The sequence below is a fragment of the Oncorhynchus gorbuscha genome, linkage group LG02 (genome assembly GCF_021184085.1).
Source record: "Oncorhynchus gorbuscha isolate QuinsamMale2020 ecotype Even-year linkage group LG02, OgorEven_v1.0, whole genome shotgun sequence".
NCBI lineage: Eukaryota > Metazoa > Chordata > Actinopteri > Salmoniformes > Salmonidae > Oncorhynchus > Oncorhynchus gorbuscha.
This window is the reverse complement of record NC_060174.1, coordinates 66,962,492-66,987,778: the sequence shown is the minus strand read 5'-3', so window position 1 is coordinate 66,987,778 and position 25,287 is coordinate 66,962,492. Positions and strand designations below refer to the sequence as shown.

The 25,287-nt window shown below is 42.0% G+C and overlaps 1 protein-coding gene across 3 annotated transcripts in view; it reads right to left on the bottom strand.

Annotated features, from left to right (window-relative positions):
• Window positions 1–641: 641 nt before the first annotated feature.
• Window positions 642–25,287, bottom strand: part of LOC124007883 (gamma-aminobutyric acid receptor subunit beta-4-like) — a 67,762-nt gene continuing 43,116 nt past the window's right edge. For all 3 annotated transcript variants that reach the window (XM_046318716.1, XM_046318726.1, XM_046318736.1), the window contains exons 5-10: window positions 12,539–12,621; window positions 8,511–8,648; window positions 7,167–7,319; window positions 6,512–6,768; window positions 5,631–5,720; window positions 642–5,280 (exon numbers count right to left, since the gene is read on the bottom strand). In XM_046318716.1, coding sequence (XP_046174672.1) covers window positions 4,927–5,280; window positions 5,631–5,720; window positions 6,512–6,768; window positions 7,167–7,319; window positions 8,511–8,648; window positions 12,539–12,621 — 1,075 coding nt within the window. In that variant the 3' untranslated portion in view covers window positions 642–4,926. The remainder of the gene's footprint in view (window positions 5,281–5,630; window positions 5,721–6,511; window positions 6,769–7,166; window positions 7,320–8,510; window positions 8,649–12,538; window positions 12,622–25,287) is intronic.

Below are 25,287 nucleotides of genomic sequence, written 5' to 3'. Positions count from 1 at the left end.
ATGTGTAGTGTATGTTGGATCACTAACAGACGAACATCAACAGAGCTGAACTTTTTATCTAAAGGCTGTGGACAAGAACAACAACTGCAAGATGATGCCAGATCTAGTTGTTTCCTGTCGAGATCTGGTTGGACATCTAGTGCTACTCTGACAATATGATCAGCTGGTTGGACATCTAGTGCTACTCTGACAATATGATCAGCTGGTTGGACATCTAGTGCTACTCTGACAATATGATCAGCTGGTTGGGACATCTAGTGCTACTCTGACAATATGATCAGCTGGTTGGACATCTAGTGCTACTCTGACAATATGATCAGATGGTTGGACATCTAGTGCTACTCTGACAATATGATCAGCTGGTTGGAAATCTAGTGCTACTCTGACAATATGATCAGCTGGTTGGAAATCTAGTGCTACTCTGACAATATGATCAGCTGGTTGGAAATCTAGTGCTACTCTGACAATATGATCAGCTGGTTGGACATCTAGTGCTACTCTGACTATATGATCAGATGGTTGGACATCTAGTGCTACTCTGACAATATGATCAGATGGTTGGACATCTAGTGCTACTCTGACAATATCACAATCTGGTTGGAAATAGTGATCATGATCATCTGGTTGGAAATCTAGTGCTACTCTGACAATATGATCAGATGGTTGGACATCTAGTGCTACTCTGACAATATGATCATCTGGTTGGACATCTAGTGCTACTCTGACAATATGATCATCTGGTTGGACATCTAGTGCTACAATGACAATATGATCAGCTGGTTGGACATCGAGTGCTACTCTGACAATATGATCAGCTGGTTGATCATCTAGTGCTACTCTGACAATATGATCATCTGGTTGGACATCTAGTGCTACTCTGACAATATCATCATCTGGTTGGACATCTAGTCTACTCTGACAATATGATCAGCTGGTTGAAGATCTAGTGCTACTCTGACAATATGATCATCTGGTTGAACATCTACTGCTACTCTGACAATATGATCAGCTGGTTGAACATCTAGTCTACTCTGACAATATGATCAGCTGGTTGAAGATCTAGTGCTACTCTGACAATATGATCATCTGGTTGAACATCTACTGCTACTCTGACAATATGATCAGATGGTTGGACATCTAGTGCTACTCTGACAATATCATCATCTGGTTGGAAATCTAGTGCTACTCTGACAATATGATCATCTGGTTGGAAATCTAGTGCTACTCTGACAATATGATCAGATGGTTGGACATCTAGTGCTACTCTGACAATATGATCATCTGGTTGGAAATCTAGTGCTACTCTGACAATATGATCAGATGGTTGGACATCTAGTGCTACTCTGACAATATGATCATCTGGTTGGAAATCTAGTGCTACTCTGACAATATGATCAGATGGTTGGACATCTAGTGCTACAATGACAATATGATCAGCTGGTTGGACATCTAGTGCTACAATGACAATATGATCAGCTGGTTGGACATCTAGTGCTACTCTGACAATATGATCAGCTGGTTGGACATCGAGGGCTACTCTGACAATATGATCAGCTGGTTGGACATCTAGTGCTACTCTGACAATATGATCAGTTGGTTGAAGATCTAGTGCTACTCTGACAATATGATCATCTGGTTGGACATCTAGTGCTACTCTGACAATATGATCATCTGGTTGGACATCTAGTGCTACTCTGACAATATGATCAGCTGGTTGGAAATCTAGTGCTACTCTGACAATATGATCATCTGGTTGGACATCTAGTGCTACTCTGACAATATGATCATCTGGTTGGACATCTAGTCTACTCTGACAATATGATCAGCTGGTTGAAGATCTAGTGCTACTCTGACAATATGATCATATGGTTGAACATCTACTGCTACTCTGACAATATGATCAGCTGGTTGGTGTCTCAGTGACTGAGTGAGTGATGACAGTACATACAACATAAATACACATAGTTACTTATGAATTCTATAGGCTAAAGCCCATATAAGGCCATCTTAACCATGACACAATCCATACCAAAACCATTCATAGAAATCCTGATGACACTAGCAAGCCTAAGTCCTTATATGTGACACCACAGGGGTCGTTGGCCAAAAGGAGATGTATGGTTAAAACAAGAGTTATGCCATGTTTATGAAGTATTATGTAGACTAGTTTGACATAGATCACTAGGGAGCAGAAGCGGAAGGTCTTTAAAATCTGATACCAGGTTCCTGAGTAACATCAAGTGACGTCATACAGTATTTCTTCCCCCTACAGATTAGCATCATCCACTGATTATGTTTTAGACTAAACAGAAACTCATTTGTTCAACCTTTAGTCTCAATAGCTACACTGTACTGCTTCATTTTCTGCTGTAGTGTAACCTGGCATTGCAGGTTGGACTTAGTGCAAACTCTGGTTCATTTCTCTCAAATATGTTGCAGAGACGAGCCGTCATTGGTGGCGTAACATTGTAACCAGTGACAACAGTATGCTACAGTATCCCAGATACAGATCCGGTTACAATCAACTACAGGTAGAACGTTGGAGTGGGATCCAACTCACTGGGGCGAAAAGCGTCAGGATCCAAGATCTCTTCTTTGCTCCACACTATGATCTTTCTCCTTTTCTGTATCTCTGTTTCTCGCTCTTTGTCCTTCTTCCTGTCTCTCCTCTCTCTCTGCCCCGTGGTGCATCCTGTCCTGTGCTTGTCCTCCATGGGGCCCGGGGCTCCCAGTTAAAGGTCCGTTTCCTTCCTGTCTGGTGCCGGCCAGGGGAAGGAGACGTTGGAGAGACAAGCTCTTGGAACTTAGGGGAGCCCATCAGTGAGTTCTAGGGAGATTGGTCACTGCAATGTGCAAGGCAGTAACTGTGATGCTCTCAACATTCTCTCCTCTCTTATCCTCTGGAACGTCCAAAGAACCCCATCTCTTGGTTTGGCTACCTCTGCATCTGACCTGCAACTTTTCCTCCCTCTGTCACCCCATGTCATTTGATAACCATGCAAACCCAGTAGATTCAACAATGTGCTGCATGTTTCAATCACAACCGCAATTGTCATTCCTTAGCATGAATATTCAAATCCACTGCACTGCATTGTTGAATCAATGCAATGCTAGTTTGAACACAGAGATAGCCTGTAAATGCCAGTTTAAACTGAAATGCCTGAATGCATTTGCTCTTCTCTTCACTCTAGGCAGAACCAAATAATGAAAAACAAGGTTGTCCTTTAAAGGTACACTGTGGCTCAAAATGGCATGGCATCAACTCTGCAGTGGACATCTCATTAGTGTGTGGATCTGAGCAGATGGAATGTAGTGACATTAAGAGCAAAAGCCAAAAATAACATAGGGATTCTAGGCCTTTTTGGTTCTCAATTTAGTTCATGGCTATATTTATCACACATCTAGTCTTGCCCCCTAAAAACTGAAAACCAAATGTTCCCGATTCTGCTGATGTTTCTGATCTTTGGGGTGTGATCCTCAGAGCCCATTTAAAGGGTGGTAGATATGCAGTGTTTTCAGAGCTAATGGATGCGAGAGGTTGATTATTTTTCTTCCTCTAATCCCGCTACAACCGCAACTAAAAAAGCTAATTTGAGAACACGGCCATTCAAATTTTAAGACAGGCACGTTTCATAGGAACTATAATATCAGTGCCCAACATTCTCTGGGTGAAAACTGTTTCAAAGTGAGAGAGTATTACATTCAACTACAGGTCAAACTATGGGCTGATATGTTGATTTCACTCTCAAACAAATAAACCATCGCGATATCCCTTTTTTAATACACAATATTGTTTCTCACATTTTTATAGTGGAATAACTTCAAATGTGTTCATTCTCGGTATCGTTTCTTCCTTACAGAACACAAAGCTGAATATGAGGCAATAATGACTGTATCTACAGAGCATGTGAAGCACGAGGAGGATGGTAAAAAAATGCACAATTATATTTGCCAACTATGTCCACGAGGATACTGAATTACAAAATGTACATTATATGTCTATTTTTTAAACAATCAAAATGAGCAATTCATACCTGTGACTTTTTGTTCTAGTAATGCACTAACTAGAACCTCGTTAAGTGACACACTCCCAAAAGCCCAGTATTTTCAAGACGAAATAATAATTACAATAATCATCATCTGGATAACCATAATGAAAATACCCCAAGGAACTGCTCTAAAAACAAACATGAATAGAGAAATGAAGAGAGGTTTTGCACTGACTCAGAAACGCAGTGGTCTAACATCCCATCCTGATGGCCCCCCAAACGCAGACCAGCATTGTACCAGAGCCGATGTCCCATAAAGAGAACAACGTCACTCGAAAAAAAAGCCAAGGAACGACACATAATCCAAACAAGGTTGCTGTACAGGGTCGAACCCGGAGAATTCCGTGTATGTTATCCATGGGAAATGGGGGGGGGGGGGGCTGGATATTAGGGACTTGACTCAGCCGATGCCTGAACACACGAGTCACCTGATTTGATGAGCTGCAGTAGAGGACGCCGATTACGGAGTATCAATAAAAAGCCAATGAGACTGAGACATCTCTTCTCTCAAGAGCTTTCGCTTTCTTTTTTAGCAAAAATATCATGCAGTCTTTAGTTCCAAAATCCCCCAAAGGGATCTGATGGTTGTTAGTTCGTTCGTTTCTTTGCTAGTTTGTTTGTTTCACAAGGAAAAGGAAACTCAAAGGCTTGAAATTATTCTTAAACATTCAAGTCATTCTAATAATACTTTATACAGGAGAAAAGTCCTTCAGATTTACACACACACACACGTGTATATATAAATATAATATATAGAAATATGCATATACATACTGTATGTATCAACTTGTATATGTGTATACATATTTTCCAACTGTATCAAAGCCAATTTAATGTGCTCTCAAAATATGGCCCATGATTCCTAGTGGGATGCACATCAATTCACATAGTACAACCAGTAGATTAGGTTGAAAAATCCAAACATGATGGGGAAAAGGACCCGGGACCATTTGTCAATGGTGCTGACATCTGCCAGATTGGGGATTTTCAGCTTGAGCTTGGAGGAGCGCCGTCGTAGCCGACAGTTGGCCCTGCTGCGCATGGCGCTGCGGTCCAGTGAGTGGTGGCTGAAGCCGTCCCGGGGAGCCATGGGCTTCCTGAACTGGACCCCGGAGCTGTCGAATGACATCACTGAATTCCGGGAGTCACTGACGCTACTTCCCACATCTGACGGCATCACCTCATTATTCATCTCCAGCGTGGTGAGCAGGATATTCCCGTATGCGTCCACCTTGGAGGACAGTGGAGGGGTAGAGAGAGAACATCAGGGAGTAGCAGAACACGGTGACATTACCACAAACGGTCCTACTAAAACTCTACACCCACCCAGCGTTTCATTTCCAATTTTCCAGCTAAAGCAAATGTAATGATGATGTGGAAGGACATTTCATTTTTTCATGCCTCTAAAGAATTCTGAATTGATGCACTTTTCCCATTTTCTTCCTTATAGCTGATGCCTTACGGTGCTTTTTCACTGAAAGTAAATCGACACAAATGAATTGCCACCACTCCATCAACCATTGTATCAGACCTCTATTAGGCCACAGTGCCACTGCTCATATGATTTCTAAATGCATGTACCCCAACTTTTCTTTGCTCCTCGAGGTACAGATTTCTTCTCTGTGTATATGACCTGAGGGTGTTGGTTTGAAACGGCGTGGCAATGGAGTCCTTGCAATGGAAGAAGAAAAGTGAAGAGAACATTAAACCCCTATAAGACACTGACAATTAAGCACAATTTCTTAAAAATACAGAATGCATAAACATGAGGTTAACAAGAACAACTTTGCATACGGATGGCGTGTCAATTTTCAGACACAAAGACAAGGGGCTTCGTTCAGTCGGACTGTTTCAGCATTTTCCTTTGAATACTAATGTTTCTGGCTGCATACCCATTACGATTTGTTACATTTTAGACGGAAGTGGGGTGAATGTTGGTAAGAAAGCAACTCCCAGGACAGAACAGAGATAAGACTAAGAATCAAGCCCACAGCAAAAACATAGACAACAACCTGAGAGGAGAATGAGAATGTAGTTTTACACATCTCCAGAGTTAAAGAAACAGCCACAGTATATCTCCAAGCCAAAATACTCTGCTCAATCAACTCGAAGTGTCAAAAAGCAATGGAGGGTGGTCGTTGGATGTGTATCTGGTGAAGGTGGCATCTATACGCTTGTGAAAGTACTGTCTTATGACAAACTAACATAGGGGAATAAGGGGATTCCCCTAACATAGGGGAATAAGGGGATTCCCCTAACATAGGGGAATAAGGGGATTCCCCTAACATAGGGGAATAAGGGGATTCCCCTAACATAGGGGAATAAGGGGATTCCCCTAACAGGGGAATAAGTGTTTTGGAGTCTTTGTGATTCTCCCTAAAAAAAGAATGCATAAGGATTCAGATAGACAGAGAGGGAGTGTGCAAAATAGCCAGCGAGAGAAGCCAGCTGAAGATACAAACCTGTTCTCTCAGGCGCTTCTCTTCGTATCGCGGGCGCTCGTTGTTGGTTTTGTTCAGCCGCTCGTGGATTTTCTTCTGTTGCTGGGGGCCCCGGCCAAAGAACACGTAGTTTACGAAGGCATATTCGAGCAGGGCCAGGAACACAAACACAAAACAGCCCATGAGGTAGACGTCGATGGCTTTCACATACGGGATCTTTGGGAGGGTCTCCCTAAGGTGGGTGTTAATGGTTGTCATGGTGAGCACCGTTGTAACACCTGGAAATTGCAAACACAAACACAAAGAAATTATTTTTAGTAACAAAAACAATCAATAGTCATCGCCATCAAAGTAAAGTATTGGTCATCAGGAAGGCCAACGTGCAAGGTAATGATTTTGAGTGGGAAGTGTGTGCCTCTAAACATTGCTTGACAATTTGTTCCTGCAGGGTGGAGATTTATTCAATGGAAAGTGCACATTATTAGTGGTTGTAAGGGCTCCTTTGTGTAAGTGGGAGTTGGCCACTAATCTGTTTATGACAATTCCCAATTGTGCTGTGTGTAGCATTTCGTACTGCAACAGCAACATAAGTCACCTCAATGTTAGGGCAACCTTACCCACTCTGTTCACTGGGAATACTCTGTGTTGTAACACTGCAGTGGAAGCGGAGTCTTACCAAGGGCCACCCGAGCTGCAGAGGCATCGTAATTGATCCAGAAGGAGACCCAGGATAGGATGGTGATCAGGATGGAGGGCATGTATGTCTGCAGGATGAAGTAGCCAATGTTCCTCTTAATCCTGAAACTCAGTGATAGCCTGGGATAGGAACCTTTCACAGAGAACAAGAGAGAAGGAGAGGTTGGAGCGATGGAGCGATGGAGCGATGGAGCGGGGCAGCGGAAACACATCAGTGAAGAAAAGAAACGCTGGCACAACTTATGAGTTCCAAAGTCTGCACTTTGACAATGCGCGGGGTAGTCATTTCTCCATTTGTTCAGACGGAGCACTTCATTTCCCCAAAGCAATGGATTCCTTTCCAGGGACAAGTTCGATTCCAATTAAACATGGCAGAAAGTCGCAAACAAGGCAGATTTTTCCTCAACCCCCCCATCTCAGCAGGCAGCTCCAGCGTCCCTGTGAGAATTGTCACGGAAAGCTGCTGTGCTTTTCTCTGTTTAGCACTTTCTCTGTCCTCTAAATAGCACCAAAAGGGGATTTAAAAAGGTCCGTAATTGGAGAGCACATCTTCTCACTACTTAAGTGAGGAGGAGGAACCCACATGAGACCGTGCTGTAGCTGGTGGGGTGAACCTATGGCGCTTAACATTTATGCATGTTGCAGAGAAAAATGCCAGCTCGTTGTGATGAGACATTAATTTGTTGCATTGAATGTATTGATTATTCAAACAAGCTCAACAACAAGTTGTTAAAGAGAAATACATCTCAGGATATTCCCCTGTGGCTTTGACTTTCCCATACTTCAGCTAGAGAGAAATGTTTACCGCTATGGATGCATAGCTAATTCCATCAAGGGAATTTGTATGGCCACTTTATCAAAATGAGAGAAAGGGAATAAGAGAGCTATGATGGTTTTAATTTAAATGGCAATCGACTGTGAGATGCACAGAGTGAGAAATGACCCCATCATCTCGCTGGTCTGGTAAATCTTTTAATGAATCAATATTCAGGCATACATATTTTATCCCAGCAGGTCCTTCCTGCCATACCTCGTGAATCTAAATAAACAAGTGCACACACAAGGGCAAGACAACTTCAATCATGGCAACCTTTTCCAAATGAACTCAAGTTAACTGTCACACAGAGATGAATTGTGAAGCAGCAAGTGACAAGTGTTCCCCATTGGAATAACATCAACAACACAAAACAGTGTGTTGAACTGGACTGACAGTGTAACTCATCCTACAATCAAGTCCACATTCAAATATATTCCTGAGAATGTATTCTTATACCATACTATACCCTTTCAGCACAGATATGAGGTGTGGAAGTGGAGGCCTTACCTGTGGTAAACCTGACCTCCCTGGACACCAGCCGAAGCGCCACGATGGAGAACTGGGGAAGCTCCAGTTTGTCCACCCCTGTCACCGCATTGTCCCCTCCGTGCCAGTAGAACACAATATCGTCTGTGGTGTACCCATCTGTCCCAGGTTACAGAGAATGGGTGGAGGGGATGAGAGGAGAATGAACAGGTTCAGTACCGGTACAACCTCTCACCTTAGACATTAGGGAAAGCCGAATGGGCCAAAGCAGAGGAAAATAGGCCTTCCTTCCATTGGTACTGTATAGAATATGGTCCACGCTTATGTATGTCTCCCACTTCAGCAAAACTGAACTATATAAGAGCCTGCATAATGACACGGCTAAGTTACGTCAGACAAAACATGAATATTTATCACGTGTCAAGTCATGCTTCTGTTTATGATTCATGTTGACTCCACGGGGCTCCATCAAAATGCCAGTGGAATCAAAGTGAGAAGTGTAAGGTAGATTTATGTAGTGCGGTTCAGGCGATATAATGCCTTACATTCACTGTTAAACCTCATGGCAATTACATTTCCTGGATATAGGTGCCTTTACTGTATTTACATTTAATGACCACTCTTCTGCCCCCTGGCTGTGCCAGCTCTCTGTCCATGGTTATATACCAGCCAGCACCGGAGCACCATTCATCCACTTTTAATCTTTTTCTAAAGTTAGAGGTCCAGGAACTGAATTTGACATGTTTTCATAAGTGGATGCTCCTTGTTAATCTATGATATTGAACGGTTGTTAATGAATTTTATCCCCCATGGCATTCTGCCTCTCCCAACATGTAGCAGGATATAGAAGAGTTTCATTTCACAGCATGTCCAGATGTCCTCCCTTATCCACATGTTATTGAGGGTGTGGGGTGATGGATGTGGTAGGTCTATTCATAATTACACTTTATATCTATGGGGACTGAGGTAGGGCCAAGCCATGGACATGTTATGTTGCTTGGCTGTCACTAATGGGGAAATCAACGGCATGACATCGTTGGTTTGGAGAGGAATACTGTAGCTGTAACTTCTCTGTACACATTGCATGTTTCACATTTGCATATGTTAGGATGTGACAAAAACAGTTTTTCACTCTGGCTGTAAAATTAAGGGAATTTGGGTTGATAAAAGATATCCATCCAATGCCATGCCTCTGTGCTGCTTTGCCATGAAAGGAGCATCGATGCTGTTATGACAGACGGGGTCCATCTGCCTGCTCAAGTTGCCTTCAATGGTCAATATGTAACGGCTTCTAATTGAAATTACAAGCAAGCATTAAACATTTCACCTGCTTCTGTCAATGCAGTCATTGCCCTCTGAGTTAACGCATCTATAAGAAATGGTACTCAGAGTCAGAGATGCCAATAATGTTGGCCAGGATAGCTGCTTTAAATGATCCATAATGATCACACCTGCTGACAGCAGGCCTCTGCAGACTGAACCCGGAACCACCCCAGTCAAAGAAACATCAGTACAGCTTAGACCTAAACCACCCAGATGTCAAAGATACATCAGAACCACCCCAGATTCAAAGATACATCAGAACCACCCCAGAGTCAAAGATACATCAGAACCACCCCAGAGTCAAAGATACATCAGAACCACCCCAGAGTCAAAGATACATCAGAACCACCCCAGAGTCAAAGATACATCAGAACCACCCCAGAGTCAAAGATACATCAGAACCACCCCAGAGTCAAAGATACATCAGAACCACCCCAGAGTCAAGGATACATCAGAACCACCCCAGAGTCAAAGATACATCAGAACCACCCATGCTGACATCAAGCCTCTGCAGACTGCACCCAGAACCACTCCAGTCAAAGATACATCAGAACCACCCAAAGATACATCAGAACCACCCCAGAGTCAAATATACATCAGAACCACCCCAGAGTCAAAGATACATCAGAACCACCCAAAGATACATTTACATTTACATTTAAGTCATTTAGCAGACGCTCTTATCAGTACAGCTTAGACCTAAACCACCCCGAAGTCAAAGATACATCAGAACCACCCCAGAGTCAAAGATACATCAGAACCACCCAAGGATACATCAGAACCACCCCAGAGTCAAAGATACATCAGAACCACCCATGCTGACATCAAGCCTCTGCAGACTGCACCCAGACCCACTCCAGTCAAAGATACATCAGAACCACCCAAAGATACATCAGAACCACCCCAGAGTCAAAGATACATCAGAACCACCCCAGAGTCAAAGATACATCAGAACCACCCCAGAGTCAAAGATACATCAGAACCACCCCAGAGTCAAAGATACATCAGAACCACCCCAGAGTCAAAGATACATCAGAACCACCCCAGAGTCAAGGATACATCAGAACCACCCCAGAGTCAAAGATACATCAGAACCACCCATGCTGACATCAAGCCTCTGCAGACTGCACCCAGAACCACTCCAGTCAAAGATACATCAGAACCACCCAAAGATACATCAGAACCACCCCAGAGTCAAATATACATCAGAACCACCCCAGAGTCAAAGATACATCAGAACCACCCAAAGATACATTTACATTTACATTTAAGTCATTTAGCAGACGCTCTTATCAGTACAGCTTAGACCTAAACCACCCCGAAGTCAAAGATACATCAGAACCACCCCAGAGTCAAAGATACATCAGAACCACCCAAGGATACATCAGAACCACCCCAGAGTCAAAGATACATCAGAACCACCTATGCTGACATCAAGCCTCTGCAGACTGCACCCAGAACCACTCCAGTCAAAGATACATCAGAACCACCCAAAGATACATCAGAACCACGCCAGAGTCAAAGATACATCAGAACCACCCAAAGATACATCAGAACCACCCAAATATACATCAGAACCACCCCAGAGTCAAAAATACATCAGAACCACCCCAGAGTCAAAGACACATCAGAACCACCCCAGAGTCAAAGATACATCAGAACCACCCGGGAGTAAAAGACACATCAGAACCACCCGGGAGTAAAAGACACATCAGAACCACCCGGGAGTAAAAGACATATCAGAACCACCCGGGAGTAAAAGACACATCAGAACCACCCAGGAGTAAAAGACACATCAGAACCACCCGGGAGTAAAAGACACATCAGAACCACCCGGGAGTAAAAGACATATCAGAACCACCCGGGAGTAAAAGACACATCAGAACCACCCGGGAGTAAAAGACATATCAGAACCACCCGGGAGTAAAAGACATATCAGAACCACCCGGGAGTAAAAGACACATCAGAACCACCCGGGAGTAAAAGACATATCAGAACCACCCGGGAGTAAAAGACACATCAGAACCACCCGGGAGTAAAAGACATATCAGAACCACCCGGGAGTAAAAGACACATCAGAACCACCCGGGAGTAAAAGACACATCAGAACCACCCAAAGACACATCAGAACCACCCAAATATACATCAGAACCACCCAGGAGTAAAAGACACATCAGAACCACCCAAAGACACATCAGAACCACCCAGGAGTAAAAGACACATCAGAACCACCCAAAGACACATCAGAACCACCCAGGAGTAAAAGACATATCAGAACCACCCGGGAGTCAAAGATACATTGGAACCACCCAAAGATACATCAGATCCACCCGGGAGTCAAAGCTAGAGGGTGAAGTAAGACTGTATGGAGAATTTTGGCCTAAGGACTTGGGCTTCATCTTTCAGTAAGGATAATACAAATGGTTCAATTCCAAATACGTTTTGTGAATATTGACAGAAACAACTTGAAATGTAAAAGGCTCCTTTTGTATTTTTCATCTAGAGACATACAGTATGACAGGTCTAAAAGTTGATGATTGCCTGCAATCATGGGCAGTCCCTTGCTGTGTTTTTAAAACGCTGTGATACCCAGTGAAAATGGCAGGAAGACATTCCTGCTGAGATGCTTGGAGAAGCCAAGGCAGGTAGTTGGGGGAGGGATGGGAGGTGACTTAGCTAGAGTGCAGAGGAATGGGGGAGAAGACGTTTGTATTAAGTCCACCTACAGCTTTCGATTTCCAAGGTGCAGTTCTGTTCGTCGAGGGGGTACCTCCTCAAATCCATCATGCAAGCTGCTGTGGTGGTTATTCTGGAAAAGATAGAGAGCAGAGACAGAGGGTGAGAGAAAAGGGAGAGCAGAGAGAACCGCTGTTACCTTGGTAACCTTTAAGAAATCGTAGCTTAGCCTTCACTGCACGATGTGGATCTTTAATTGAGCAATGTTAGGCAGTTGTCTTGTGTTAAAAAAGAAAAAGGCAAGCTGGTGTTGGATACAACCTCTGAGGTCTGAGTTGTAGGAGCGAGGGATGAGAAGGGATGGGGGAAGACGAGGAAGATACATTTAGGTCCGTTTCTAATCATCTGGCCCACTGTTTGAGATCTTCCATAATAGTCGTGGTCAGTTCTTTATGAATTTTGAATGAATGAAATTGCAGAAAGTGAGGTTGTTAGGAATGTATTCTGACTGAGGCAAGTTGATTCCAAACAGAGAGAGGTTGGAATAAGAAATTATATGTGTCTCAGTGAGCAGCATTTTAGTGCTCATATATAGGCTTAATGACAGCCCTGATCTATGTTGTGACTGCAACCTCGCACACAACTGGAGCTGTTTGCTTCTTATTTACAGTTCTACCTATAGAAACATTATGAATGAATTAAAACTGTTAAAACGTCAAACAAAACCATAGGTACAGTTGAAGTCAGAAGTTTACATACACTTTGGTTGGAGTTATTATATTATTTCAACCACTCCACAAATTTCTTGTTAACAAACTATAGTTTTGTCCAGTCGGTTAGGACATCTACTTTGTGCATGACACAAGTCATTTTTACAACAATTGTTTACAGACAGATTATTTCACTTATAATTCACTGTATCACAATTCCAGTGGGTCAGAAGTTTACATACACTGAGTTGACTGTGCCTTTAAACAGCTTGGAAAATTCCAGAAAATTATGTCATGGTTTTAGAAGCTTCTGATAGGCTAATTGACATCATTTGAGTCAATTGGAGGTGTAGCTGTGGATGTATTTCAAGGCCTAACTTCAAAATCAGTACCTCGTTGCTTGACATCATGGGAAAATCAAAAGAAATCAGCCAAGACCTCAGAAGAACAATTGTAGACCTCCACAAGTCTGGTTCATCATTGGGAACAATTTCTAAATGCCTGAAGGTACCACGTTCATCTGTACAAATAATAGTACGCAAGTATAAACACCATGGGACCACATAGCTGTCATACCACTCAGGAAGTAGATGCGTTCTGTCTCCTAGATGAAGGGACTTTGGTGTGAAAAGTGCAAATCAATCCCAGAACAACAGCAAAGGACCTTGTGAAGATGCTGGAGGAAACAGGTACAAAAATATCTATATCCACAGTAAAACAAGTCATATATCGACATAGCCTGAATGGCCACTCAGCAAGGAAGAAGCCACTGCTCCAAAACCGCCATAAAAAAGCCAGACTACGGTTTGTAGCTGCACATGAGGACAAAGATCGTACATTTGAGAAATGTCCTCTGGTCTGATTAAACAAAAATAGAACTGTTTGGCCATAATGACCATCATTATGTTTGGAGGAAAAAGGGGGAGGTTTGCAAGCCGAAGAACACCATCCCAACCGTGAAGCACGGGGGTGGCAGCATCATGTTGTGGGGGTACTTTGCTGCAGGAGGGACTGGTGCACTTCACAAAATAGATGGCATCATGAGGAGGGGAAATTATGTGAGTGTATATATATATTTTTTTTTGTATTTTTTTGATGTGGGTATATTGAAGCAACATGTCAGGACATCAGTCAGGAAGTTAAAGCTTGGTCGCAAATGGGTCTTCCAAATGGACAATAACCCCAAGCATACTTCCAAAGTTGTGGCAAAATGGCTTAAGGACAACAAAGTCAAGGTATTGGAGTGGCCATCAGAAAGCCCTGACCTCAATTCTATAGAACATTTGTGGGCAGAACTGAAAAAGCGTGTGCGAGCAAGGAGGCCTACCAACCTGACTCAGTTACACCAGCTCTGTTAGGAGGAATGGGCCATAATTCACCCAACTTATTGTGGGAAGCTTGTGGAAGGCTACCCAAAATGTTTGACCCAAGTTAAAGCATTTAAAGGCAATGCTACCAAATACTAATTGAGTGTATGTAAACTTCTGACCCATTGGGAATGTGATGAAAGAAATAAAAGCTGAAATAAAATAATTCTCTCCACTATTATTCTGACATTTCACATTCTTAAAATAAGGTGGTGATCCTAACTGACCTAAAACATGGCGACATCAACTGTACGTCTTTAATGCTTAATGTAAACATATATTTCATTCAAACCCAAAAGCCAACAATCAAAACGCAGAAAGTCAATTTACCAAGCTTGTGTAAATTCCCTTGGGATACATTGAATCAGTTGAAAAATGAAACTAAATGTATATGCTTTAAATCTCACACTAAATTGCGATCGACTGCTATACGTATATGTTTCCGCCAGGTGTGTTTATGAGGGTGTACATTCATTATATTCCATTTCAATAAATGCAGAAAAGTAGGAAAAGTGCACTGCTTACAGATGATTAGTGTGGGAGTCTATGGCATTGAACTGAGATATTAACTAGTGCAGCACATTTGAGTAATTACATTTGTGCTGTTAAGTCATGCCAGCTTGTGCCTGCTTTCAGGTTTGTGGGTGTAAATGAACTAGGGAGCTCACTGGTTTGCCTGAATGGGAAAACTAATTGAGTTTCAACTCATCACCCCAGTGTGTCAGATGCACCGTCACATTCATGGGGAGAATTTGAAAGGTAAACCATTTGTGTGTGTTAGGGGGCGGGAGAGAGTGGTGGGGAGTTTACCCTTTACAGCAGCCTATTTTACATTTGGGATGCCCAATGTAGGATACCTGAGTCCATGCTGTCTTCCAGACTGCTGGAAAATTCATCACATTGCAAAGGATTCCCAGTATGCAGGCTAATACAAGCCAACCCAACTACTGTCACACACATGCACAGGTACTGGTGAAGTGTATAGAGAGCAATAGGAAAACAATGTGGAGTGTTAGCAGGGCATATACAACCATGATGAAAACAGAAATCATTTCAATACAGTGAGTCACTGTTTGGGACGATATACTTTTTGACTCCCTCTACTTTGGTGCGTTAGGACATAATGCCGTAGCAAAATTATTCTGACTCTCCCCATGGCACAACACAACCTCATTATCACTCCCCTCCGGCTTTATCATAGACCAAGTACATTTAACTTCGCATTGTACATTGTTTTCTATCTCACAACTTTACTGTAAATGACTAATGTAAAGCAAAGCTGAAAAATGTTGGGGAAAGAAACAAAGCCTGTGTCCCTTTGGGCTCTGGCTGCTGTGCTACTTTGAAAGGGCCCCAGGATGCTCCTCTCCCCCCAGCAGCCCCCCAGTCCTCTGGGTGGGTCCCTGTGGGCACCTCACTGCAGACTCACTGTCTGGGATGTTTCATTGATGAAACTGGGACATTGTGGTGATGAGGGATTAGGAGGGTGGTTTGTGGCTTTTTTCTGGGGCACAGAATTCTGGATGGGAATTGAGCCTCCTTTCCAGTCAAACAAATAAGCAGAAATAAGTGGTGCACTATATTTGTTTGTCTTGTGCAGTACAATAGTGACTGCAACATACAATAGTGACTGCATCATAAGAGTGACAGCTTAATACAATAGTGACAGCTTAATACAATAGTGACTGCTACATACAATAGTGACAGCTACATACAATAGTGACTGCTCCATACAATAGTGACTGCTCCATACAATAGTGACTGCTACATACAATAGTGACTGCTACATACAATGGTGACTGCAAAATACAATGGTGACCGCTACAAACAATAACGACTGCTACATACAATAGTGACTGCTATATACAATGGTGACCGCTACAAACAATAACGACTGCTACATACAATAGTGACTGCTATATACAATAATGACTGCTACAAACAATAACGACTGCTACATACAATAGTGACTGCTATATACAATGGTGACCGCTACAAACAATAATGACTGCTACATACAATAGTGACTGCTATATACAATGGTGACCGCTACATACAATAGTGACTGCAACATACAATTGTGACAAGGACATACAATAGTGACTGCTACACACAGTAACGACTGATAAATACAATAGTGACTTCTTCATACAATAGTGACTTCTTCATACAATAGTGAATGCTACAAACAATAACGACAGATGCATACAACAGTGACTGCAACATACAAATGTGACTGCTACAAACAATGCTGACTGCTACATAAAACAACAACTGCTACATACAACAGTAACTGCTACAAACAATGGTGACTGCTACAAACAATGGTGACTGCTACATAAAACAACAACTGCTACATACAACAGTACCTGCTACAAACAATGGTGACTGCTACAAACAATGGTGACTGCTACATAAAACAACAACTGCTACATACAACAGTAACTGCTACAAACAATGGTGACTGCTACAAACAATGGTGACTGCTACATAAAACATCAACTGCTACATACAACAGTAACTGCTACAAACAATGGTGACTGCTACATAAAACAACAACTGCTACATACAACAGTAACTGCTACATACAACGGTGACTGCTACAAACAATGGTGACTGCTACAAACAATGGTGACTGCTACATAAAACAACAACTGCTACATACAACAGTAACTGCTACAAACAATGGTGACTGCTACATAAAACAACAACTGCTACAAACAATGGTGACTGCTACATAAAACAACAACTGCTACAAACAATGGTGACTGCTACATAAAACAACAACTGCTACATACAACAGTGACTGCTACATACAACAGTAACTGCTACAAACAATGGTGACTGCTACATAAAACAACAACTGCTACATACAACAGTGACTGCTACATACAGCAGTAACTGCTACATACAACAGTGACTGCTACATACAGCAGTAACTGCTACATACAACAGTGACTGCTACATACAGCAGTAACTGCTACATACAGCAGTAACTGCTACATACAACAGTGACTGCTACATACAGCAGTAACTGCTACATACAACAGGAACTGATAGTTGCAATAGTGACTGCTCCATACAATAATGACTGCTCCATACAATATAGACTGCTACATACAATGGTGACTGCTACATACAATAGTGATTGCTACTTACAATGGTGACTGCGCCATACAATATAGACTGCTACATACAATGGTGACTGCTACATACAATGGTGACTGCTATAAACAACAATGACCGCTACATACAATAACGACTGCTGCACACAACAGTGATTGCTATATACAATGGTAACCACTACATACAATAATGACTGCCACATACAAAACCGACTGCTACATACAATAGCAACTGCTATATACAATGGTGACCGACACACACAATAGTTACAGGTAAATACAAATGTGACTGCTACCTACATTAGTGAGTGCTACATACACTAGTGAATACTACATACAATATTGACTACTACATGCAACAGTGAGTGCTGCATACAACAGTGACTGCTCCGTACAATATTGACTGCTACATACAATATCGACTGCTACATAGAAGTGTCAGCTACATTCAATGGTGACTGCTAATTACAATAATGACTGCTACATACAATAACGACTGCTAAATATAAGAGTGACTTGTACATACAACAGTGACTGCTATATAAAATGATTACAGCTACATACAATAATGACTGCTACATACATTAGAGTACTACATACACTGGTGAATGCTACATACAATATTGACTGCTACATATAATAGTGACCTCTACATACAATAGTGACCTCTACATACAATAGTGACTGTGACATACAATGGTGACCGCTACACAAAAGAGTGACTGCTACATACATTAGAGTACTACATACACTGGTGAATGCTACATACAATAGTGACTGCAACATACATTAGTGACTGTTACATAAAATAGTGACTGCCACATAGCATATAGACTGCTACATATAATGGTGACTGCTACATACAATAGAACTGCTACATACATTAGTGACTGCTCCATAAAATAATGACTGTGACATACAATAGTGACCGCTACATAAAATAGTGACTGCTACATACATTAGTGAGTACTACATACATTGGTGAATGCTACATACAATATCAACTGCTACATATCAAGGTGACTTATTCATCCAAAGTGACTGCTACATACAATAGTGAGTGCTGCATACAATAATGACTGCTCCATACAATGTTGACTGCTCCATACAATAGTTACTGCTACATACAATAATGACTGCTACATACAATAGTGACTGCTACATACAATAGTGACTGCTACATACAATAATGACTGCTACACACAATAATGACTGCTCCATACAATGTTGACTGCTCCATACAATAGTGACTGCTACATACAATAGTGCCTGCTACATACAATAGTGACTGCTACATACAATAGTGATTGCTACATACAATAGTGAGTGCTCCATGCAATAGTGAGTGCTCCATGCAATAGTGACTGCTACATACAAGTGACTTCTACATAAAATGGTGACTGCTACATGCAATAGTGACTGCTACATACAAGTGACTTCTACATAAAATGGTGACTGCTACATGCAATAGTGACACTACATGCATTAGTGACTGCTACATGCATTAGTGAGTGCTACATACAATAATGACTGCTACATACAATAGTGACTGCTACATACAATAATGACTGCTACACACAATAATGACTGCTCCATACAATGTTGACTGCTCCATACAATAGTGACTGCTACATACAATAGTGCCTGCTACATACAATAGTGACTGCTACATACAATAGTGATTGCTACATACAATAGTGAGTGCTCCATGCAATAGTGAGTGCTCCATGCAATAGTGACTGCTACATACAAGTGACTTCTACATAAAATGGTGACTGCTACATGCAATAGTGACACTACATGCATTAGTGACTGCTACATGCATTAGTGAGTGCTACATACAATAGTGACTGCTACATACAATAATGACTGCTACATACAATAATGACTGCTACATACAATAATGACTGCTACATACAATAATGACTGCTACATACAATATTGACTGCTACATACAATAGTGATTGCTACATACAATAGTGAGTGCTACATGCAATAGTGAGTGCTCCATGCAATAGTGACTGCTACATACAAGTGACTTCTACATAAAATGGTGACTGCTACATGCAATAGTGACACTACATACAAGTGACTGCTACATGCATTAGTGAGTGCTACATACAATAGTGACTGCTACATACAATAGTGCCTGCTACATACAATAGTGACTGCTACATACAATAGTGATTGCTACATACAATAGTGAGTGCTACATGCAATAGTGAGTGCTCCATGCAATAGTGACTGCTACATACAAGTGACTTCTACATAAAATGGTGACTGCTACATGCAATAGTGACACTACATACAAGTGACTGCTACATGCATTAGTGAGTGCTACATACAATAGTGACTGCTACATACAATAGTGACTGCTACATACAATAATGACTGCTACATACAATAATGACTGCTACATACAATAATGACTGCTACATACAATAATGACTGCTACATACAATAATAACTGCTACATACAATAATGACTGCTACATACAATAATAACTGCTACATACAATAATGACTGCTACATACAATAATGACTGCTACATACAATAATGACTGCTACATACAATAATGACTGCTACATACAATAATGACTGCTACATACAATAGTGACTGCTACATACAATATTGACTGCTACATATAATAATGACTGCTAAATACAATGGTGACTGCTACATACAATAATGACTGCTACATACAATAATGACTGCTACATATAATAATGACTTCTACATACAATAGTGACTGCTACATACAATAATGACTGCTACATACAATAATGACTGCTAAATACAATAGTGACTGCTGCATTCAATAGTGCTACATTCATTCTGTTGCACAGTCAAAATAATGTTGTGTCCCCGTGGCATGCCTGCTGAAAACACTCTAGGCGTATACTGTATGTTCCTTCTCATGTAAGAGAAGCTCACATGCCAATCGAATTAACAGGAAAGTCTTCTCTTGTGAATGGTAAAGGGATCATGGTCTTCTTGATAAGTCATAGAGGCATATTTGTTACAATCATGAATATATACCCTACAGGCAATCTGTACAGGCATGACTTTGTCCTCACTTCATCCTTCCACCTTTTCACCAACTCCCTCTGGGTAACAAGAGATGCTGCGACCAATTCCGCCCCTCCCCCCCTCCCTCGCTCCTTCCTCTGCACCCACAGCTGATTCCACCAAGAGACATATTAAATAAGCATTTACCAGACCATTAGTTTCCCGTCTCACTTCCAAACATCATCAAATTCTCATTAATACCCCAGTCTGTCTGACAGATCCTAAAACATCTACCCCTCAGAGACAGACACCAAGATGCCCCTGTGTTTGGCGGGGTGGACTGGGGATGAGGACCTAGTTGATATGAACAATCTCAAAGTCATTTAGTGAGGCAGTGTTAACAAAGTGTATGCTGACTGGCTGAAAAACCACCAAAGAATGGAGAAGACTGCCATTCTCTTGCAGACACTGATAATGCAATCATGTATCTCATGTCTATAAGCAAGGGCATGCGCTAAGTCCCCCATTCTGGAAAAATAACACAATCCTTTTCCTTAGGCTTACCTAAGCTATATTTCATCTTCCAGACAATAGGGACATGACAAGAGCAAAATGCCATCTCCACTGATTGTGAAGTGGAATGAGGTAATAGAGCCTCATAACAGAGCTACGCATCAGATAGCAATACAGCCATTACATCAGCATCTGTACATTTAGCTGTAAGCTTCCTATAATTAACATTTGCAGCTGAATTTGTTTCTTTTGTTGCTTTGAAACATAAAAGAAATGGGACTGCCCCATGTAACAAAAGAAACAAACATCATTGGCCAATGCACATCAGCATTATTTTTAACCCAAAGAAGGCCTCCATTCACTGGAGGCACATAATGCTAAACAAATAAAGTTAAGTCAAATGAATTTATTTAAAAGCACAAGTGCATGTGTACCATGTGTACAGTCAGGTCCAAAATCATTGGCACCCTTGATAAAGATGAGAAAAAAAGACTGTATAAAATAAATAATGCAAATACTGAGATATTTTGTATGCTACATTTTATACTAGTACAATTGCTCAGAGAAAGATATTTTGTTTAGCAAGTCATATTTTTGGGGGGTAACACATTATTTGGATAGTCCATCTGGGCAATTCAATGGTAAGGGAATTTAGGTTTTGACTCAGTATTTTCCCCTTAAAATGTATGCCAAACAAAAACCATTCATTTCAATGTTTAGCTCTATGTACAAGGACAACTTTTAGCAATTTCCACTGAACATCTTACAAAAATGAATTTAGTGGAAGAACTGTGCAGATGCAACGTTTGTTAAGGGAATTATGGAGAAATCTCCAGTCAGGTTTTCATGCGACAACGTTTTCCACAAACTCTATTAAATATCTGTTCCGAACTAAGATCCAAAGATGTGTGTGTCAGCTATGACATAACACATAGCTGGGTGTGTCAGCTATGACATAACACATAGCTGGGTGTGTCAGCTATGACATAACACCGTGAGTTATATTTTTAAAATTGTAGTTATTGAACTACAGTAAGTGAAGTGGATTTACACCTGGTAACAGAATTAAGGGAATGGGTTTACCTCCATGGGTCCCTGATATGTACTACACAGAAATGCGTAATTATGTAAATCAATGTAATTCTCTTCATTTTTTCACAAGTTTGGACATCACAGCAGATTACAGTACAGTGCAGTAAAGTAGAGTCCAGTACAGAGGGATAAACCATGTGATTCTATGTTCAGCAAAGATCTTCTGTGTATAAGTGACGCGCGAGGGCAAAAAAAGCATCTAACACAATTCTATGAGTAGTCTGAGGCAGACGTTAGGGTAAGGAGCGTTTTCAAGTGCAACGTTAATAACGACGGTTTTGGGAAACAGTTCAAAGATTTTAACAATGCTCCTACGACGGTTCTAACAATGAACTTAGCCTTAATATGCTTTTGGGAAACCTGGTCCAGTACTGTGCTATCCAAACTTGGGAAACCTGGTCCAGTACTGTGCTATCCAAACGTGGGAAACCTGGTCCAGTACTGTGCTATCCAAACTTGGGAAACCTGGTCCAGTACTGTGCTATCCAAACGTGGGAAACCTGGTCCAGTACTGTGCTATCCAAACTTGGGAAACCTGGTCCAGTACTGTGCTATCCAAACGTGGGAAACCTGGTCCAGTACTGTGCTATCCAAACTTGGGAAACCTGGTCCAGTACTGTGCTATCCAAACGTGGGAAACCTGATCCAGTACTGTGCTATCCAAACGTGGGAAACCTGATCCAGTACTGTGCTATCCAAACGTGGGAAACCTGATCCAGTACTGTGCTATCCAAACTTGGGAAACCTGGTCCAGTACTGTGCTATCCAAACTTGGGAAACCTGGTCCAGTACTGTGCTATCCAAACTTGGGAAACCTGGTCCAGTACTGTGCTATCCAAACTTGGGAAACCTGGTCCAGTACTGTGCTATCCAAACTTGGGAAACCTGGTCCAGTACTGTGCTATCCAAACTTGGGAAACCTGGTCCAGTACTGTGCTATCCAAACTTGGGAAACCTGGTCCAGTACTGTGCTATCCAAACTTGGGAAACCTGGTCCAGTACTGTGCTATCCAAACTTGGGAAACCTGGTCCAGTACTGTGCTATCCAAACGTGGGAAACCTGGTCCAGTACTGTGCTATCCAAACTTGGGAAACCTGGTCCAGTACTGTGCTATCCAAACGTGGGAAACCTGGTCCAGTACTGTGCTATCCAAACTTGGGAAACCTGGTCCAGTACTGTGCTATCCAAACGTGGGAAACCTGATCCAGTACTGTGCTATCCAAACGTGGGAAACCTGATCCAGTACTGTGCTATCCAAACTTGGGAAACCTGGTCCAGTACTGTGCTATCCAAACTTGGGAAACCTGGTCCAATACTGTGCTATCCAAACTTGGGAAACCTGGTCCAGTACTGTGCTATCCAAACTTGGGAAACCTGGTCCAGTACTGTGCTATCCAAACTTGGGAAACCTGGTCCAGTACTGTGCTATCCAAACTTGGGAAACCTGGTCCAGTACTGTGCTATCCAAACGTGGGAAACCTGGTCCAGTACTGTGCTATCCAAACGTGGGAAACCTGATCCAGTACTGTGCTATCCAAACGTGGGAAACCTGATCCAGTACTGTGCTATCCAAACGTGGGAAACCTGATCCAGTACTGTGCTATCCAAACGTGGGAAACCTGATCCAGTACTGTGCTATCCAAACGTGGGAAACCTGGTCCAGTACTGTGCTATCCAAACTTGGGAAACCTGATCCAGTACTGTGCTATCCAAACGTGGGAAACCTGGTCCAGTACTGTGCTATCCAAACTTGGGAAACCTGATCCAGTACTGTGCTATCCAAACGTGGGAAACCTGGTCCAGTACTGTGCTATCCAAACTTGGGAAATCTGATCCAGTACTGTGCTATCCAAACGTGGGAAACCTGATCCAGTACTGTGCTATCCAAACGTGGGAAACCTGATCCAGTACTGTGCTATCCAAACGTGGGAAACCTGATCCAGTACTGTGCTATCCAAACGTGGGAAACCTGGTCCAGTACTGTGCTATCCAAACGTGGGAAACCTGATCCAGTACTGTGCTATCCAAACGTGGGAAACCTGGTCCAGTACTGTGCTATCCAAACTTGGGAAACCTGATCCAGTACTGTGCTATCCAAACGTGGGAAACCTGGTCCAGTACTGTGCTATCCAAACGTGGGAAACCTGATCCAGTACTGTGCTATCCAAACTTGGGAAACATACGTCTATGATGGGTTCAGATTTGGTCCACTCTGGTCCACCTGTGGACGTTAACATCAAGGCCAGAGTGTACTGACCAAATTTCAACTACCCTAACCGCAAACTTAGCAGACAGTTGCTTATCAACAGATAGTTTGTTGATAGTATGACCATCTATAGAGAATCAACAGATGGACAATCGAAAGTTGTTTTTTAAATTTCCCCCAAAAAGATAGGAGTCAAAACGACTGTTTTCAGTACCTTTCAATACCTCACCTTGCGAGGATAATGGCACTGAGCCTTTTTCAAAAATGTTTTATGAGATTAGAGAACACATTGGGAGGGATCTTAGACCATTCCTACATACACAATCTGCCCAGATCCTTAATATGCTTTGGCAGTACTTATGGACTGCCTTCTTCAATTCAAACACACACAATGGGGTTCAAGTCCGGAGACTGACATGGCCATTTTATGGTCATTTAACCTCCTTTTTGGAATTTGATGTGTGCTTGCGGTCATTGTCTTATTGGAAGTTTCAGCCTGCTGGTAGAGGCAACCAGTTTTTTGGCTAAAAGATCATGGTACTGGGTAAAGTTCATGATTCAGTTGACCTTAACAAGGGCCCCAAGACCAGTGGAATAAAAATAGCCCCATAACATTAAAGAGCCACCATCATATTTGACCGTAGTTATGAGGTACTTTTCTGCATATGCTTCTGTTTTTCAACACCAACTCCACTGCTGGTGTACCTGGCCAAACAGCTCTATTTTCATGTCATCTGATCAAAGCACCAGTTCCAATCCATGTGCCAGTGCCG